The 13,373-nt window shown below is 35.2% G+C and overlaps 1 protein-coding gene across 1 annotated transcript in view; it reads right to left on the bottom strand.

Moving 5' to 3' along the window:
- Window positions 1–525: 525 nt before the first annotated feature.
- dync2h1 (dynein cytoplasmic 2 heavy chain 1) overlaps window positions 526–13,373 on the bottom strand; it is a 120,196-nt gene continuing 107,348 nt past the window's right edge. Inside the window, exons 87-90 of the mRNA XM_065280400.2 lie at window positions 4,467–4,576; window positions 1,293–1,374; window positions 1,025–1,141; window positions 526–942 (exon numbers count right to left, since the gene is read on the bottom strand). Coding sequence (XP_065136472.1) covers window positions 784–942; window positions 1,025–1,141; window positions 1,293–1,374; window positions 4,467–4,576 — 468 coding nt within the window. The 3' untranslated portion in view covers window positions 526–783. The remainder of the gene's footprint in view (window positions 943–1,024; window positions 1,142–1,292; window positions 1,375–4,466; window positions 4,577–13,373) is intronic.

Genomic DNA, 13,373 nt, shown 5'->3' with positions numbered 1-13,373 from the left:
CACAACGTCCTCACAAGTTGTTTTTGGGTGCTATATTTCATTAAACCAGTAAGGACATTTTGCACTCGCAATTATAAGAAAACCTGTACACACAAGTGCACACACGCTGTGTCTTAGTGCTATTTTTAAATGTCTTGTAAAAATCAATATGCAGAGTGACGCACAACACCAGTGTGTGTGTGTTTGTGTTGCACATAAAGAACAGTGAAGTGTATGAGATCCGAGGTGTGATGATACCTCAATCAGACTTCAGATCTGTCAATCAGATCGCAAACTTATGAAGTCTGACCAAAGACATGAAATGATTCATTAAAGAGAATCTGATATGAGATGATGTCATTGTTGAGTTTTGTGTTTTCATCAATAATGGACACACGCCTTTTAAATCATTTGATCAAAGCTGAAGTGTCATCTCTGTGTCACTATCATCATCACATTCTTCAATACTGCTTTTATAATCAATATTAATTGTTAAATCTCTTCTTTTAATGTTTCAAGCAGACAGAAAGGGAGATAATAACAGAATAAGCAATTGTTATTTTATTTGATTATATAAATATGTGCAATAAAACTACAGCCTGACAGAAGTTTAATTATGACAAACGCAACAACCACACAAAATTACAAAAACAATATTGTGTAGCATTGATATAAAGTGTATAGCAGATGTTTGGTAAGTTTATTGTGATGTGTCCCAGACAGCAGACAACTCCAGGCCGGTTCTGCACCGGAGCTACTGACTCTGGCGCGGATCCGGCCCAGAGTCATCGGCTGCTTGGGGCCCTACTGTAGTTTAAGGAAGAGCGCCGCTCCGCTCTGAATCCATGTGTCATGAGCTCCAGCGCACGGCAGCTGTACGCTTGTAACCACACGCGGTCGCTCTGAACTGCTGTAGACGGGCAGAGAAATACACTCGTCTGGAGAATAACTGCCCAAAGCAGTCTGCAAAAACACACACAGCTTTAGTATAAGATCATGAGAGAGAGAGAGAGATAAATAGAGAGAGAAAGATAGAGAGAGATACCCGTGGGATCCAAGCCATAAAACACGGAGGGACAGCAGACACACTGGGAGAGTCATGCTGACTTTCAGCAAGACGATGTCCATCAAAACTACAACCTTCCAACTGAAGACCACCGACCTACAGAGAGAGAGAGAGAGAGAGAGAGAGAGAGAGAGAGAGAGATTTTGAATGTAAAACATCATTTGTCATGGCAATAAAGCTAAATTTTATTGAACCTGAGAGGTTGGTTAACAAGAAATGTTACTGTAAAGTTTATCACAGTTTGTACCTTGACTTGAAGTTTAGCTTCAGTGATTTGACCCCTCCATGATGTCACAAATTTCAGACTGTCCATAGAGCAACTCATCAACCTGAAACACAGAGAAATAAATAACAGATCCATAACACAGCGTTTCTCAAACTATTTCACCGTGCGGACCCCCTTGTGTACGGTGCATCCCTTTCCGGCCCCCCAAAAGAAAATGTATGACATAAACACTTAACATTTTACTTTATCAAAACATATTAACTTAAACAACGTGTTTGTTATTAGCCTTATTTTTCTGAGATTTAATTACACATTATTTATGATAAATTAATGTATTTTATTAAATGTCATAAAACTGCTGCTCACTGGCACAATCTTGCGGCCCCCATTCCGAGAACCACTGCCATAACACAAGGGGCCCTATTTTAACGATCTAAGCGCATTGTCTAAACATTGTGTCCGATTCCACTTTTGCTAATTAAACCACAGGAACATGATTTTTGCGCCAAGCGCATGGTCTAAAAGGGTTGTTCCTATTCTCGTAATGAGTAATGGGTGTGTTTTGGGTGTAACGTGCAATAAACCAATGAGAGTCTCAGCTCTCATCCCCTTTAAAAGCAAGGCCGATTTTCTATTTAGATGGCGAAATTTGTCAACTGATAAACTAAGCGGAGGAAGAAGACCACCAGTTCAAGATTGATGTTAAAAAAAAAAAATATTGTATTGAAATTGTTATTTTTCTATTAAAAGTAATTTTCTTTTAATCATGGAAGTAAAATTAGCAGGCTTTTAATTGCTGTAAATGTATAGATAGCCTACAATCATCAGTGTTCATCTCAAAAAATAATTTACAAATAAGCCAGAAAAGGGTGAGGGTTTTGAAAAAAAAATACTTAAAAAAGGTTCTCGTCTCATATCTATAAAATTAATCCGTGGGGTAGCATTTAAAAAAAAATAATTTCAAAAATAGATGCAATATTTGCATTTGTTTAAAGCAAAACAAAGCAGCTCTTTATGCCTACTAATGTCTCGTAATCGATCCTCATTTGTGTCCAAGAGACTCAATAATAATCTTTTACATTTGAATCCTTTAATTTTTCATATTTAAAAATGTTTGTGTACTGCTGCACATCTATGTGTGTGATAAGCAAAAGCACATTGTCGTCACGTTTATAGGCGCATACTAACGCGCTCATTTAATAATAATGCGCTCATTTAACATTATTGCACCATTGACATTACACTTTAGACCAGGGGTTTTCAAACTTTTTGTGTGTGTGGACCACTATTTGTAATCAAGAATTTTTGTGGACCACCTTATAATACATCATATATACTCATAATAAAATATGTCTTGAATTTATCTGCACCTCTAAATAGGTTTACTAGCACTAAAACTATAACTGGTCATCACATCAGTACAACAGATTCTTAAAAAAATATATTTTTCTTACAAAATGTATTATTTTATATTTAATTTTGCCTTCACACGGACCACCTGCAGTGCCCTCACGGACCACTAGTGGTCCGCGGACCACAGTTTGGGAATGGCCGCTTTAGACCAGGTTTTAGTTGGTCAATGGTGTAGTCTATTTTAGTTGTCTCAAAATAGCAGCGCGCCAATAGTGCGTCTAAACACAGTTTTCAGACCAGAACGCCTATGTGCGCAAATTTTGGTCGCAAATGCATTTGCTATTTAACCACCGTGGCGCTTAATGTTAAAATTATAATTGCGGCTGGTTGTGTAACTAGCAAAAGACACTTGCATTGCGCCAGGAGTATGATAGAGCCCAAGGTTTCAGAAACTGGAACCCCTGGTGGTTCGTGAGGGAATTGCAGGGAGTTAATGAATTAATAAAAGCAAATAAGTACAATTATAAAATGTAAATAAATAATTAAAAAATTATCTCTTACACAAAGCATACATTTTATTTGTTTAATCTAAATGTTATGTGACCATTACACAACACTATATCAAACTGACAAGCTTATGCAAAGTGGACAGATGCATGTTGTGTACCAATAAAAAAGTAAAAGTAAAACTACTAGATAAAGGTCCAATAACAGTATATAATAACAATAAATATGTAAAATAATATTAAATAAAATTTAAAACTAATGAAAAATATAAAGTTATTGAAGTTCAACATGCAAATGTGCTATTAACTCTTTCCCCGCCATTGACGAGATATCTCATCAATCAAGAGAAAACGCTTCACCGCCCAATGACGAGTTTTTCGGTCTTTCCGCAATACCGCTATTATCCACCAGGTGGCGCCCTTCCGCAACTTTTTAAACCCGGAAGTATTGCCCTATGGCAAGCGGCTGCATGTCCGTGTCTGTTTTAAAGATCGCTCTAAATGGGATCTCTATGAAAAGTCCGTCACAAAAATGGAATTATCTCTGCTTTTTGCTCAAAATATGATGTTTTTGCAGAAACCTACCCATATTCAAAAGCTGATTACAAAAGAACCACTGAAGGTAGGATGAAACGTTTTTTTTTTTTTTGTTTGAAAGCAGAGGGTCTGTTCTTTCATTTGGTATATTGTGTGTTTATATATTTATAAGAACATTTTCTGGAAGACATTAAACTTTGGTGAAAATCATGAAAAACGCTGGCGCTGGCTGGCAACTTTTTTTAAAAACGCTGGCGGTGAAAGAGTTAAAGCGAATGTCTTATTTTCTCCGTTGTGACGTTTAACCGAGTGAAACGGCATCTGAAATGAAAAACGTAGGGCAGGACTTGAATTCATCCTTTGAAAATTTATTGGATCGTTGGACGTTGGGTCATGTTGCTATTTGCTAATCGCTGTGCCATTTTCCCAGACCCCGCCCACATGCCATACCAGTTGACTGGAAAAAAGAAAGATCGTTTCGAGGAGATTTCCTTGTTTTTTGATGAAAGATTTGTAGGGCACATTATTTTTTTTTTTAAATAATGAAGCTCACCGACAAGTCATAGTAAAAAATACCACAATATTCCAAAACAAATTAAAATTTTTCATTTTAATCTCACTACGACTTGATTGAAATATTAACTTAAAATGTCAGGTGGTACTTCAAATAAATCATTTGAGGGGTTAGGCTGACGAAAAAGTTTAAAACCCTTGGCATAACGGATATAAAACCATGTTGCTTGTGTTGAGCAGACATGTGAAACTTCACCTGTGATCAGATGTGTGTGCAGGAAGTTACCTTGCTGTTTCCTGTCTCAGGGCGTTTAGGAAAGTGTCAGGGTGAAAGAGTTCAGACAGATCCAGCATTTCTGACAGAAGTGCTCCTCTCTCGGCCCTCTCGACCCAACTCTACACACATAGAGAGAGAGAGAGAGAGAGAGAGAGAGAGAGAGAGAGAGAGAGAGAGAGAGAGATGATGAGATCTGATGACAGAAGTGATTTTAGTGTAACAATGGATCCCTGTCCACATCTGCTTCTGCCCTTCATTCTTCATAGCGTGAGATTCTTGCCATCAATCTCAAGAGCACAGATCTTAATCCTGCCGCACCATCTTCACCTTATTAATTATTTACCACAGCTGTTAGCAGAGAGATTCATGAACTGGATTGAGTGTGTTAGATAAGACTGACGTGAAATGTGCAGTGTTGTGAGTCCTCAGGATTGAGAGCAGGCGTCCCGGAGGAAACTTGTGTGCGCTTACACGTCTATCAGTAACACACAAAAGCCAGGATATTCTCGGACCAATCATGAAATTCCAAAAACATAAACGTTCTCACCAATAGGGTGACGGTTTTAAATATAATCTTATATAAAGTGTTGCTTTATGAACTGAAACAAAACACAACAATCAGATGTGAAGAAGTCAAACACTGTGGTCTGGTATTCGGTTCAGGAAATGACCCACAAAAATCCACAGCGCTTTTCCTGTTGTGAAGGAGAGTGAGTTTGTTAAGTGTTTATCTCAGACCGATGAGACTTTAGGAATCCTCGGAGTAATCCACAGGGATACATGAGGTTATATTTCACACATTGTACAGGTCAATGTAGACAGCTGCTGTTATTGAAATTGGACTCATTGGAGCAGGTGCTTTCATAATAGCACTGACTGATATGATTTAATTATCCGTTACAGGAGCTGAAATTCAGCAGATCTGAGGTCAGTGAGTTTTGGCACAATGACACATCAGGCTGTTCGCCTTCTGTAACCCTAACCTCGTTTTATATTTTTATTTATTACTCTGTACTGGGGTGGCACGGTTCACAAAGCCCACGGTTCGGTTCGTATCACGGTGTTCGGTTCTGTACGGTTCTTGTTGTTGTTTTTTCTTTTAAAGGAACAGTATGTAGGATTGTGGCCAAAACTGGTATTGCAATCACAAAACTTGTGGCTAAAACTGGTACTGCAATCACACAACTGGTGGCCAATGCACAAAATGACAACATAAACATCAGTTGAGGGCTGCAACTCCACTTTTTAAATGACAATATCCTGTCTGGACCACTGTTGTCAGTGATATAAGTATTTGAAATAAAAATGATTTCTTAATGTCTAGTAACATATCAGGGTCATTTTATGATTAATTGATATAAATTTCTTACATACTGGTCCTTTAATCGTTTACACTTCAGAAATTTACTTCAGCATATGATATATAGCTTACTTATCCATAATTTAGGATACAATATTAACAAAATTGTTATATCATGTAATCATGCACAAACTGAATTTGACTTGACTTCAAGCACAATATTATATATTATATATATATATTAGTAGAATCTATCTAAAAATGATTATATTAAGATGCCTTTTCTTGATGAGCAAAATGACCTTAGTAAATAAGTCTAGTTTTAATACAAATAATATACAATTTAAGTGAAATTGTCCTTAAAACAAGCAAAATTATCTGCCAATGGGGTGAGAAAAAAAATTGTGAAATAAGATTTCTTTTTTCTTAAACACTTAATTCAAGTACAAGTCACCCCATTGGCAGATATTTTTTCTTGTTTTAAAGAAATTCACTTAAATTGTATATTTTTTGTCTAAAAACTAGACTTATTTTCTTAGGTCATTTTGCTCATTGAGAAAATACATCTTGATTTAAGAATCTTAAGATATTTCTACTGAAAACAAGACAAAAATACTAAGTAAGAAAGTCATTTTTTGCAGTGCACATTGTCTGCGTTTCAATTACCCTTTAAATTGTGCAAATTGACATTGACAATTATGCAAAAACTTCCATATATCGCAAAAAAAAAGATTTATGCTCGCATGAGGAAGTTTTTCAGGCAATTCGGAAAGAGTGTATTTTGCAAAACTGCAATGAAAACAGTTCATTCGCATTTTTCAGATGCAAGTAAGTCACATAATTAAAGAATAATTGACGATGGGCCAGTGAATTATTCGAAAATAATGGTAATGTGGCACAAAGCGAAGCTCTGGTGCTTATTTTTAATACGTTTGACAGGCTAGGCGTGCGGTTTACAGAAAAATAATCAACACCCATGGAAAATTTCTCAGCCAATCAGAATAAAGCATTTAACAGGCCGTGGTATAAATAAAGATAATGCAGTACGTACTAAAACCTCCCAGAAACATCTCTTTTGATTTAAAATAATTTACTATTACATCCAAGAACTAACTCAAGTTGAATATTTACGATTTGCGATCGAAACGGCTCCGACAAGAAATCTTGTTGTGTGGGGGAAGCCCCAAGGACGAATGCACACACATGTTGTAGATTGCCACGTGAAACAAAATGATACACAATCAGAAAGCGTGCAGATGAAAGATAAAACTATAACAACACTGCAAAAAATGATTTTCAAGAAAAGAATCTTGCCTTGTTTTCAGCAAAAATATCAAAAAATTCTTAAATTACGATGCTTTTTCTTAATGAGCAAAACGACCCAGGAAAATAAGTCTGGGAAGATTTTTTTGCTTCTTTTATGCACAAAATCACTTAAATTTTATTTTCTTGGATCATTTTGCTCATCAAGAAAAAGCATCTTAATTTAAGAATTTTTTGATATTTTTAATGAAAACAAGACAAAAATACTAAGAATTTGTTTTCTTGAAAATATTTTTTTGCAGTGAACCACATGGCGCAGCATGCACAGTCCAAAGTGAGATGGACATCAGAGATGTAAAAAAGTGCAGTGCATTGTATCAATGACATTTCTTTATGCGTTTATTAAGTTTGGATGCGAGAAACATCTCAAGATCTTCACAAGATTTCCTGTATTCTCATGCTGAGACTCACGTTGTTTGTAAAGTTAATCTGATGGTGCGTGGTATGCTGTCATGACCACATAGCGGCGGTCTACACACTATAGCAGTGGTTTTCGGGGACGTTTAATTCATTTAATACATTTATTTATTATACATTTTGTGTAATTAAACCTAAAAAATAAGGCTACTAACCAAAAGCACTACTTTTTTGCACTGATGTATCGGCCGCCGATATTTATCGGCCGATTTTTGATGAATTTGAAACCATCGGCATATCGGCAATAGCACGAGAAAGGCCGATACCGATTGTTTATTAATGAACTGCATAAAGAAATCTATTATATGTAAAAAACGAGTTAATGTTGTTAATAAAATAAATGCTGAATAGCAAAAACCACCTTTGAAGGTTGTCATGTTGTCTTATTATATTTGTTTTAGCTTAATTTGTGCATCTCTTATTATGTTGGTCAGTTGAATGTTAATTAGATCAAATCCATGTTCAGTAAAAATAATTTGATGCAGAAATAAACTAGCTAATAGACCACCTGTATAGGATTGTATAAAAGTGTTTAATATCGGTATCGGCCAGAAGTGTCTGTTTACATCGGTATCGGTCCAAAAAAATCCTATCGTGCATCCCTACTTTTTTGTATAATTTAATGTTTTTTTTTATTAAAATGTTGAGTTTTAGAACAGTTTTTTGTCACAAATTTTCTTTGGGGGGCCGCGAAGGAATGCACCGTACACAAGAGGGGCCACACGCTGAAAAAGTTTGGGAACCACTGCACTGTAGGATCAAACGTGTTAAATCGTAAATTTTTTATTGTGTTTGTTGTCTCTCACAATTTGGAAATCTGATAAGATTTTAAAATATTATTATTTGGTGTGTACCCGGCTTTAGTATTTTTGTCTTCTCGTCTAGTTTAGTATAATTCTAGTTTTAAGATGAAAAGACAAAACATTTAAAGGGACAGTAAGTAGGATTTACCCCCATCTAGTGGTGAAATTGTATTTTGCATTCAAACGAACAGTGCTCTCGAGCGCCTCGCTTTTTCAAATGCGTGTTGCAACTACGCTATGAAATCACTGATCTCCTTGTCCGTTTCAGCTGGTTCACGTGGTCTGAAGAAAACGCGTTGTGGAAAGGCGTTGGTAGGCTGGTACTTTTTGTCCCTCTCTGCTATTATAGTTTATCAATATGGCGGAACGACATGGACTTACCCGTTCAATGTAAATAAAGAGAAGAAATTCTAAGCTTACAAAGAAAAGTAATTTCATTGGCAGATGTCATTTGACACAGATGAGGACATATTTATGAATAAAGACATTGATTTTGATTAATAAAACACTTAAATCCTACTTCAGTCCTTGAATTTGTGCATAAAACAAGCAAAAAAAATCTGCCAATGGGGTAAGAAAAAATATCTTGAACTTTTTACTTAAACACTTAATTCAAGAAAAATTCAAGAAATTTTTTCTTACCCCATTGGCAGATTTTTTCACTTAAATTTGATATTTTTGGTCTAAAAACTAGACTTATTTCCTTAGGTCATTTTGCTTATTAAGAAAATGCATCTTGTTTAAAAAAATTATATATGTACTGAAAACAAGAAGAGCACTGCTTCATCTAAATGTTCAAACATCAGTGCCTCATTCCTTTACTCATTTACTGTAGTATTTATATACACCATCTGCAATCCATTAAGATCTACTCTAAGCCCAAAGAAAGGCCAAAAATCATCTTCTTCATCATCATCATCTTCAACAGCTGCAGAATGACATTCTTCATGAGCGGTGTGTCTCTCTGCATGACTAAATACAGTCAAACTAACTCACATCAGTAACACAGTAAGATTATACACAAACATGCACTCGCACGCATGCATGCACATACACACACAAACACACACGACAGGTGTTTCACAATCTTTAGATTTGGCTTCTGTCCCCGGCTCTGATTGGTCAAATGAAAGTAGTTAACCCCACGGGTCAATCTCGTCAAAACACGTCCAGCTCTAATATTTCATCCCAAAAACCAAAACAATGAAATCATTTACATTCCACTAAATCTAAGAAAAATTAGGCCTATTTTTAGGAGCATTACAAGTTTTGCTAAATGATTTTTTAATGACAGCTGAACACATTTTCTCATTACTGTAATGTGTCTGGATGTTTTACTTTTGAGTCTCAGCTTCTAATTATTCTCAATGGTGATTCTGATAAGACTTAATTATTTTATTATACTTTTTAGGCTAAATATAATTAATTTTTTGATACGACGAACATGTTTGGTAGATTTGCTCCTGCACTGCAAAAAATGACTTTCTTACTTATTATTTTTGTCTTGTTTTCAGTAGAAATATCTAAAAATTCTTAAATCAAGATGCATTTTCTTGATGAGCAAATGACCTAAGAAAATAAGTCTAGTTTTTAGATCAAAATGTATCAAATTTAAGTGAATTTGTGCTTAAAACAAGCAAAAAAAATCTGCCAATGGGGTAAGCAAAAAATCTTGAAAATTTTTCTTAAACACTAAATTAAAGAAAAAATTGCTTACCCCTTTGGCAGATTTTTTTGTTTGTTTTATGCACAAAATCACTTAAATTTGATATTTTTGGTCTAAAAACTAGATGTATTTTCTTGGGTTGTTTTGCTCATCAAGAAAAAGCATCTTAATTTAAGAATCTTTTGATATTTTTACTTAAAAAATGAAAATCATTTTTTGCAATGTATGTTTATGTTTCAAAGCTGCTTTGCGTTGTATCAACTTCAAATACACAACACAGACATTACTGAGACACAAACACAGCTGCGTAATAAACAACAAACATTAAGACGTTCAGTGTTTACAATTCGTGAGAATTTAGTGTCTGGTCAAACCTCAACATCTAAACAAACTTTGCAATGAGCGCATCTGCAAAAATCGCATCGCAGAACATAAGAGGACCTTCTTTAAAAGGAAAACTTTAGAGTTTTACACTATATAAAAATTATTTAAACGGCTAAGAGAAATCACAGATTGAATAATAATTTACCTTGTTAAAGACATGGTGGTAACAATGGCAAAAGCCTCTAAACGCCATTTAAATGCTCTCGGCAAATATTCATCAAATACTTTCTCTTCCAACCTCTTAATCCTGGTCTGAGATCATTCAGAAATACCACTTTGTTGGGAGAATCCATCAAGAGTCTAATAAAAAATTCACATTTTCTAGAAAACATGACCGACTAAGGGACGGTTTACATTTCTCATGTTTTGCACGTTTTCGGCACGGTTTTAGACGTGAAATGTGAACCATCCCTTAAGAGGGTTTTGCATCTGAGCTCTTCAATTAAAGGTTTTAATAACATGGTCTGGTGGCTTGACAAGACTAAACCATCACACAACTTAACTATTTTCCTTAAGTTGCCATCCCAGAGCTCTCGGAGAAATTGAAGGCAAAAGTTAGTTCCTCTCAAACAGAGCTTATCTGATGAAGTCACACACGGTACCATACTGCAATGCGCACAGCAGGAAAAGCAATATACCGCAACATTAGTTTCTATCAAATACCGTGCAGCCCTTCATAATCTACACACAAACACATACGGTCTTAATGTTACATGCAGAAAATCATGTAAAAATTAAAGTGGACAATACTGTGTGTGTGTTTGTGTTTAGCTGTGATCAGTTGTCCCTTAGGTGAAGTCGGTCATGAATTATTCATGAGACTCTTATCTGATGTCTTTAATATTCACACTGCGTAACTCTTCCTTTTGGCATTCAAGGTCAGCGTGCGTGCGCGTGTGTGTGTGTGTGTGTGTGTGTGTGTGTGTGTGTGTGTGTGTGTTCACATTTTGCCTGTATCAGCAGATATCATACACATGTATTGGTGTGTTTACAGAAACATCACATAAATGGGCTTTAACATTGCTATTTAATCGTTCTAGTAATTTATCATCACACATGAGACATGATATTATCTATAACCATAACCCAGGCCTGTTCATTAAAATGATATTATGTTTACTCTAGTGCAGGGGTCTCCAACCTATTTGTGAGCAAGGGCTACCACAATAGATAAAACAATCTGAAGGGCTACTTTTTTATATCGTCTACTTGTTAATCGTATTTTATTTGACTTGTTTTATCATTGTTTAAAATGTTAACATAGATAAGAGAAGCCAAGATAATATAAAAGATATGTAATAAATAAATATTACACATTAAGACTAATAGAATGTGCTTTGGCGGGCACCTCACAGACTATGTGCACGCAACCTACGGGCACCATGTTGGAGACCACAGCTGTAATGTATATACATGACTTTCTTACTTAGTATTTTTGTCTTGTATTAAGCACAAATATCTAAAAATTCTCAAGTCGAGATGCATTTTCTTCATGAGCAAAATTACCTAAAAAAATAAGTCTAGTTTTAAGAAACAAATATCAAATTTAAGTAAATTTGAAAAAAAATCTGCCACTGGGGTAAGCAAAAAATCTAGAACTTTTTTCTTAAACACTTAATTCAAGAAAAATTTGCTTACGCCATTGGCATATAATTTTGCTTCTTTTATCCACAAATTCACTTAAGTTTGATACATTTTGTCTAAAAACTAGACTTATTTTCTAAGGTCATTTTGCTTATCAATAAAAACATCTTGATTTAAGATTTTTTTTATATTTGTACTGAAAACAAAAATACTAAAAAAGAAAGTCTTTTTTATTACACTGCAAAAAATGATTTTCAAGAAAAAAAGTAGTATTTTTGTCTTGTTTTCAGTAGAAATATCTAAAAATTCTTAAATTAAGATGTATTTTCTCGATGAGCAAAATGACCTAAGAAAATAAGTCTAGTTTATAGACCAAAAATATACAATTTAAGTAAATTTAAACTTAAAACAAGCAAAAATATCTGCCAATGGGGTGGGAAAAAAATCTAAAAATAAGATTTATTTTTTCTTAAACACTTAAAGGACAAGTTCGGTATTTTAGACTTAAATCCCTGTTTTCAGATTGTTTATGGTGAAATAGAATGGTTTTGACTGAAATGTCGACATTTGCGGCTGTCCTGAGAATTTTCGCGTGTTTGTGTTTCAGCTCAGACCTCTACAATGGGTGTATAGGTGCACTGGAACAATCCTTCCTAAAATGCATTAAACTTTTATTTACAAAGACGTGAAACTCACCGAGTGGTCAGGGGTGTTCACTGGTATGCTCACACAAAAATCGCTGCAAAAGATGCTTTCCAACAGCTGTTTTAGCATTCGTTGTTAACTTGTGGACCTATTTTTCCAAACGCCTCACACCCGTACATTCTTCCGCTTAGAGCTTGAATAATAGACACTCCAGCCCAGGTGGTGGCGCTAATCCACCATTGCCAATTGCAAGAATAGAAACAAAGTTCCCGGCGCGGAGTAATACCGTACCTCACAGGACATCTAATACAAGTCAATGGAGTTGGTAAAAACTACGATAAAACCTGTTGGAATGCGTCTTTTGCAGCGATTTTTGTGTGAGCATACCAGTGAACACCCCTGACCACTCGGTGAGTTTCACGTTTTTGTAAATGAAAGTTTAATGCATTTTAGGAAGGATTGTTCCAGTGCACCATTAAACCCATTTTAGAGGTCTGAGCTGAAACACAAACACGCGAAAATTCTCAGGGCAGCCGCAAATGTCGAAATTTCAGTCAAAACCATTCTATTTCACAATAAACAATCTGAAAACAGGGCTTTAAGTCTAAAATACCAAACTTGTCCTTTAATTTAAGCAAAAATTTCTCACCCCATTGCCAGATAATTTTGCTTGTTTTAAGCACAAATTCACTTAAATTGTATATTTTTTTGGTCTATAAACTAGACTTATTTTATAAGGTCATTTTGCTAATCGAGAAAAAACATCGTAATTTAAGAATTTTTAGATATTTCTA

The sequence above is a fragment of the Paramisgurnus dabryanus genome, chromosome 8 (assembly GCF_030506205.2).
Source record: "Paramisgurnus dabryanus chromosome 8, PD_genome_1.1, whole genome shotgun sequence".
NCBI classification, from domain to species: Eukaryota; Metazoa; Chordata; class Actinopteri; order Cypriniformes; family Cobitidae; genus Paramisgurnus; species Paramisgurnus dabryanus.
The sequence above is the reverse complement of the archived record's forward strand: the minus strand, read 5'-3'. Positions and strand labels throughout refer to the sequence as shown.